This window comes from Montipora foliosa, chromosome 5, assembly GCF_036669935.1.
Source record: "Montipora foliosa isolate CH-2021 chromosome 5, ASM3666993v2, whole genome shotgun sequence".
Lineage (NCBI taxonomy): Eukaryota > Metazoa > Cnidaria > Anthozoa > Scleractinia > Acroporidae > Montipora > Montipora foliosa.
The window spans coordinates 9,447,525-9,455,024 of record NC_090873.1 but is presented as its reverse complement, the minus strand read 5'-3'; the positions used below and the strand labels follow the sequence as shown (position 1 = coordinate 9,455,024).

The 7,500-nt window shown below is 41.0% G+C and overlaps 1 protein-coding gene across 1 annotated transcript in view; it reads left to right on the top strand.

Annotated features, from left to right (window-relative positions):
• Positions 1-7,500, top strand: part of LOC138002118 (neurogenic locus notch homolog protein 1-like) — a 42,417-nt gene that overhangs the window by 19,334 nt on the left and 15,583 nt on the right. Inside the window, exons 12-17 of the mRNA XM_068848210.1 lie at positions 360-473; positions 1,121-1,249; positions 2,593-2,733; positions 3,451-3,561; positions 5,595-5,723; positions 6,783-6,893. Of these exons, the coding sequence (XP_068704311.1) occupies positions 360-473; positions 1,121-1,249; positions 2,593-2,733; positions 3,451-3,561; positions 5,595-5,723; positions 6,783-6,893 (735 nt within the window). The remainder of the gene's footprint in view (positions 1-359; positions 474-1,120; positions 1,250-2,592; positions 2,734-3,450; positions 3,562-5,594; positions 5,724-6,782; positions 6,894-7,500) is intronic.

The window sequence follows — 7,500 nt, the reverse complement described above, 5'->3', positions numbered from 1 at the left end:
AGACTCTTATCGACAACGGCAAATAAGCCAATCAGATTGCGAGAATACAAGCAGTTGTGGTGAAATCTATTATTTGAAATTGTTCGTATTTGAAGACAATGTTTGTTTTCACTTGGCGACAAATTTGGGTGACCAAGCAAAAAAAAAAAAGGCTCTTCCGGAATCGAGCCTTGCTGAAAGCCTCCAGCAAAATGACATATATTAGGTTTGTCGGTAGATAAAGGAGGAATAGAAGCAATATTGAAGAGCATTTTTTATTAGGAAGGGCAATAAAAGTAGCGCTAAAACGTCAGTGTATTGAAAGCAAAAAAAGACGGAATGTCCTGAATTAAGGTATTTCGGAATCCTTAAATCCACAGAAGAGTCCAAGTGCTTGCCTGTGAACCCATGCAAGAATGGTGGCGTGTGCAATGAGGGGCTGAGTGGGTACAAGTGTAACTGCAGGGACGGATATTTTGGAATAAACTGCGAAGGTAATTACGGTTAATTATCAGAGCATAATCAGCTGTCATTAGAAGTATCGTATATGATTCTGATAAGTACCACATTGAGAGGATCATTGGAAAAAAAAGGAATGCATTGCTATTTTGTATTTGTTGATGGATCACATGTAGTGAGGCAGTGCAGCCCCAGTGATTAGGGCGCTTGCCTTGAGTTCTGAAGATCCCGAGTTCAAGACCCGCACTGACCACTCGTTGAATTTCATCCTGGTAGTCCCTGGTTCAACTTGTCGGCTGTACTTGTAAATAGCCAACTGGTTCGCCTCCGGCCAGCTGGAAATTAAAAAAAAATGTTCAATCTGTTCTGTTCTGTTTGCTTCAATGGCCCAGAAAAACCTCTATAGGCAATGGTCAATTAAATATGTCGTTGTTGTTGTTGTTGTTATTGTTGTTGTTGATGATGATGATGTTGATTACGATGATGGCCACAACGACAATTGTGATGCTGCTGATGTCACAATGACGATCACTACTGACAAAGATAACGATGGAATTATTGTTTTTATCAATGCTTTCCTCGTTATTAAAATACTAAAATATAATCCAATACCCACTAAGAAAAGGACTCGGAAGCTCCGCGTGGAAAGAAAACTTTTTAACTCTTCCATGTCCCGTTTTAGTGAGGGCCACAAGCACAGCCTGTGATAGTTACCCATGCCATAATGGTGCTACATGCGTCGCTGACATTTATGACTCCACCAAGTATTCGTGCTACTGTGATTCAGGTTATACAGGACTCCGATGTGAAGGTGATTTTCGTCAGTCTTTTGTGCTTGTTTTTGTTTTGTTTTTTTAGCCCGAGTACATTACGCATACTCAACAATTCTTCACGCACACTGGGGAAAATATGTGGCAGGACTTTCCAGTGGTTAGAACGCTTGCCTTGAGATCCGGGATTCCGGGTTCAAGACACGTTCCTACTACTCGTTGATATTTTTCCCTGGCAATCCCTGGTTCAACTTCTCGGCTGCACTTGTAAATAGCAAACTGATTTGCCACTGGTCTGTTGGGATTCTTAACAGCTGTTGTTGTTACGTTGTGTCCTTTGCTTTATTGTGTTTCATTGGCAATGAAAAGCCCCTCTACGGAGTGGTCAATTAGAGTATGTATGTAGCTGTTTTATAGGCCACTTTCGAAAATACCATAATACTCTTTGTTTGTCGCCCCAAAGTATTTGTTTTCTCTTGAAGTCATTGTGAGTCCCAAGAGAAACTGGAAACAATGTTTGTGCAAAATTTGGGGGTACAAACAAAGAGTATTATGGTATTTTCGAAAGTGGCCGATTATATACCGCACAAGTTAAATAATCAGCTGAGTTTATCGATAACATTTGCTCTTCGGTAACCGAAGCGACGGGGAAAGCGAAGTTAGTCAGTCAGAATGCGCGGAAAGCACTATCCACTTGTGTGGTATGTACGTACTAATTAAATTAACAATTATTCCACGAGTTCGATATGAGATGATAGATAGCCAACGAGGAGCGTAGCCCCGAATTGGCTATAATTATCGCATATCCAACAAGCGCGAGTGGAACATTTATTTTATTAAGAAGGTTTACAAATTATGGTTAGATCTGCCCTACTTTACAACAAAATTGATGCGTGCAGTTAGTGACACTTGTAGAGAATGGTATAATAGCTCTTAGTATCACCCAACTAGTGGACTAATGCAAATCCCGCATTTTGATTGGCTACGCAAGTAGAGGACTATTAGTAATAGTCCTCGAGTAGCGAAAAGCGTGACGCTTTCTTTCGTTTTATTCCCAAATAAATATCTCTTTAACTTGCATTGGCTAACTTTATTATTGCCTTTTCTGTCCGGCTAGTTGGGTGATACTAAAACAATTAGACCCTTCGCCCTCAAGGGCCACGGGTCAATAGCCGATTCAGCTTCGCCTCATGGGCTATTGACCCGTAGCCCTTGCGGGCTACGGGTCTAATTGTTAAATATACCATTATGGCTAAGCCCATCAAAACATAGAAATGCATAGAAGGTGTTTGTATTAGAACAAAACACAAACAAAAAGGAAAACTACAGACAATAAATAATTTGCAGGTTCATTCTTCATTGAAATAATTAATTTTCATTTCAGAGAAAGGGTACGAATCTTTGTCTTTCCAAAATTCTCCTTGTGGTCCAATCAATCCTTGTCTATTTGGAGGACATTGTATCCCCGAGCATGATGAATACACTTGTCTTTGTCCCGAGGGACGAGGAGGATCTCGATGCGAACGTAAGTGAAATAAAGAGTGACTTGAATATACTTATCCCACACCACGGTCAAACTGATGACCAGTGCACTGAGATTGAAGTTGCCGAAAGACTCAAATTCGAGGGATGATATGTACGTTGGATCCGACGTCTTGGATATGAAAGGCTTTATAAGAAAAAGGACTTTCTAGAATATCCGTGGCTTGAACCTCACGTCATGGTGGTCATGTCGGTATACTGAACAATGTAAAACGCGTACGCCATTTTGTTTTTGTTTCGCACAACATGGCCGTCTAATCACGTGTGTGCAAGCTAAGAATAGCTGGAGAGAACTTTGATGGGGAAAAAAAGGGAACTGACACCGAAACGGGGGCAAGTTTTGAAAGGATTGATTTTTAATTTTGGTTGTCTCGGGAATCCATGAGAACCATAAGGCTCTCTTTCTAAGAGAGAAAGGTACCAGGGGCCCGTTTCTCGAAAGTCCCGAAACTTTACGGGCCATTTTCGGGTGTGACAATTCCCGCTGTACCTCAAGAACGGAGAGGATTCGAGTTGTCAACCTTCACCGTCAGTTTTCTTTTTGTTGAATTGAAAACATATTAAAAGATCGGCTTCCCAAAACAAGCGGTTGGCAGTTTCATAAATGGCTTTTCGGGACTTTTGAGATACGGGTCCCAGGAATCTCGCAGGGTCGCGCCTGTATCTACATCACTAACTGATTTTTCTGTTTATCTCTTAGATTTATTTCAAGAAAAGATCTGCAATGGTTGTCATCACCATGCTGTTTGCATTTACAACAATTGTGCATGCAGGCCAGGATATACTGGAGACGGAAAAATATGTCATCCACGTATGTAACTTATGTGTAACAATTATAGAGCCCAAAACAATTTACCACTGTTAGGCAATAAGCGACCAAATATTTATTGATCCATTGTAAAAATATGAAAAAATCAACTCTCCTGTCCATATAGAGATAAATTATTAAAAACATGTTGTGCCCAATATTTAAATTTCAGAGTGCCAAGTTCTGATAGAGTTAAAAGTTAAGAAAGCCATCAAATCTACCAATTTATAACGTCAAAGTTCCGGACGTGAAATGATGAAAAGCCGAACAAAGCGTCCGACCTCCGGCCTCAAACGAAAACCCTATTGAATACTAAAGAATGTTTCCTCAAACGACTAGAGCTCTTACCAAACTGGAATCAAGATCCAAACTCTAAATAATGTTTCCGTTAAACTGAAATACCCTTCAAACAACTATACCTCTTAGCTACCTGGGGTCAAAATCCAAACACTTGACATCTGTAACAATCCAAATGCTAATTCAGGGTCCGAAATTGCGACCAGCTGGTCGCTAATGCGACTGAAAGTTAAGCTTTGGCGACCGAAATTTTCAGGCTGGTCGCCAGATGGCGACTGATCGCGAAGTCTTTCAACCTTGCGTCCAACTAAGCCAGCGATCGAAGAAACAATTTATTTTTAAATCGAAAAATTCATGCACTGTTCTAGCTAAAAAATGGGAGAATGATTGCCATAAAATTATCCACTTGATACTCGTCTCCCACGCAATGTAATCATACGACAACAGCCGCCGCATATTTTTTGATGATGTTACGCCCCGTACATGAAGAAATTACATACTGACAAGATGCACAAACAAGTGTTTTCATTATTTTTTGTTGACTACTCGACTGAAATGTCTGCTGGGTAGCTGCACAAGTTTGTGAGTTATTTATATAAAGAACGAGTGAACGAAGGATTTTATTTAAAGTGTATCGAAGGGCGTCCGAATCGGAAGTAGTTAATTTAGCAACGTTGAGGAAAGATAATCTGGGTACAACATTGCTTCCTGATAGCATTGCTAATATCGCGAAAAAGTCAAATGCGCGGAGGGTTGCCCTGGGAGACTTGATCGATACTAACGATAAACTTGTGGTTGATTCAAGAGGGACTTCCCTGATCTCCTTCAGCTGTAAGCTAAGGAAATAAAAGATGGATTATACAAATCGTTCAGATGTATAGCAGGATTTTAAAAAATCGCTAAGTCCAGCTGTCTAAAATTCTTCCTAATTGTGCGTCACCTTGGAAGTGATGTTGCCGCGTTTTTGCAACAAAGGGTACCGGACGAAGAGTCTTTTAAAATCCTTAATTTTAAATTTTTGGTTGCCAGACATTAAACTGTACATTATACACAAACGTACGAAGCGCCTTCATATTAACTGAAGAATTCTTCAAAACTGTTTTTCTCGTTTGCAATATTGGTTGTCTATTTAATTGAAACAAGTATTAAAACAACGTCACAATACCAGCGGGTACCTACCCTTGAAAACGGACATGCAGGGATTTAGGTTGATAAGTCATACACAATACCAAATAACCATATCGTAAGTCTAAAATCATTGAAATCAAATGAAATTCTCGAACGTAACAAACGAATTTGATTCATTAGTGGCCTGGCATTGACAATTCGCGTGTCTAGTGATGAGTTGAAGTCTTTGTACGGTGCGGACGGCTTGTAATTCATGCTATCCCGCCTTTGTACTGTGTAATTACACGCCCAACGAAACGGGTGTTATGTGCAATCTTCAAACTTCGACACCTTTCAATTTCGTTTCAATGGAAACGCATTGAAAAGTTTAAGTGCAATTCTTTGACCCTTTTTCGATCATTCGCAAGTAGGAAATACGAATGCTTCAAGCGCTACTTAGAAATGTATTTTAGACATTCACGTTTTCTGTATATCATCAGAAGCAAAAATATTATGGACACTTTTGGCGACCAAATTTTTCCATCTGGCGACCGAAAATTGTTTTTTATTCACCACCTGGCGCTAGCACCAAAAAGTTAATTCCGGACCCTGGCTATCTTTTTATTTTTTAGAAGATTCCCATTGTCACCCAAATCCTTGCGAAAACGGTGGAACGTGCCATGAGCCCGGACTTGCCGACCCTCGTCATTTTGATTGGTGGTGCGAGTGCGCTAAAGGATACAATGGGCCACACTGCCACGGTATTATTTAAATGATTCAATGGGGAGCTTAAGCACCTGGGTTTTTGAGACGCAGACGGCAACCGGAAGGGAACATTTTGCGTGCCAGGACAGTGGTGTGCCCCCCATGCCAGAGTTTTATACTAATCATTTCTAATGGAGTAAAGATTCTTAGCAATATAAAATTCGTTGTGTGACGACAAGTTAAAAGGGAAAACGGTTCACTTCCGGTTGCCGTCCGAGTCTCAAAAACGCGCGTGCTTAAGCTTCCAATTGAAAGGAACCTACAACCTCATTCCCAGGGTTTTTCACCGCCGAGGATAGTAGCCCCTCGTACTCTTGGGAGTGAAAAGCCCCTGGAATGAGGTTGAGGAACCGAAATATATTTTTGAGGGCAGAAGGGGGAGGGGAGGGGTTTCATGTGTCATAAACTAGGTCCACAATGAGGCCTCCACTCGTTTATGCCATGAATGTAATGCAGTTGGTCTAGTCTTCGGTTTAGAATCAGGTTGGGCTCGTTTTTGAGGAACTGAAGAAGCACAATAGTGACAAGGAAAAACTTTATTTGCTTTTACTTCCAACACATACATGAATATGCTACTGCAAAACTAGTTTCGTCTACAGACCTTGTCAGTTGGTAGCTGTCTTGGCTTCGACGAACAGAAAACTTTGCACAGAGGTAAAGTAGATTCCAAGCGCACTGCCAAATTCATTCATTCATTCAGTCACTCACCAGCTCTCTCACTCACTCACTCACTCACTCACTCACTCACTCACTCACTCACTCACTCACTCACTCACTCACTCACTCACTCAGTCATTCAGTCTTTATCTCTTCCATCCATTCTTTCATTCCTGTATTCATTATCGAATACTTTCTCGTCGCTTTTTCGACCATTAACCACATTCGGCAAATTGCTGTTCCCAGTTTCAAGTTAATTGGATAGTGGGGGTAACGTTTAAGTCCAAAATGATTGTTTGAATTGCTTGATCAAGTGGAACTTAAAAATTTCTTACCTGTCAAGGTACTCCATACTTGGATAGTAATTATACGAAAACGATCGGCTCTTGTTTCTCTAGAGTTTGATCCGTGCTTTAATTTCAAGTGCCACAATGGTGGAAGATGTGAGGTGACGAACAATGTACCACAATGTGATTGTGAAGCACCATATCAAGGAGTCTCGTGTCTTCGTAAGTAACACTGTCTCTTCCAATTTCAGGACTGCATATTTTCGTTTGAGTGGCATACTCTTTTTTTGTTACCGTGTGTCTAGAATTGCCCCTAATTATATGCTCGCGGATTTCAATAAAGCCTGGTTTTCACTGGAGAACGAGCGCAAGCAAAAACATAATTAGCTTATGCTAGGGAAGACGAACGTCGACACAGGCATCAAAATCAACCACGGCCTCCGCCATTTTGTTCAAATGCTCAGACGCGTGGAATCTGGAACGAGTGCTTTAATTAGCCAGACGTAGCAACTTTCCTTTTGCTTATGCTGCGTTTCGTTTTCACAAGGCGATGCTTGCGCTTGCGCTTTGCGTCGCTAGTGAGAACTAGGCTTAAGCGTCACAAAGTGTCCCCCTGCTCTCCTCCCCAACTTCAACATCACCCGTTTCTAAGAACACAGACAATTTACTGCGGTTTTCATAATTCTGCGGAATCTTATCTTTAAGCGCTAAGCGCCAAACTGCGTTTTGGCTTCCATTAATCAAATTTCTTTACATAGCCGGGAAGATCTATTCTGCCTCCGAAAAGTGGAATTGGAGTTTTTGTTTAGTCTACAGCTCGAATACCTCG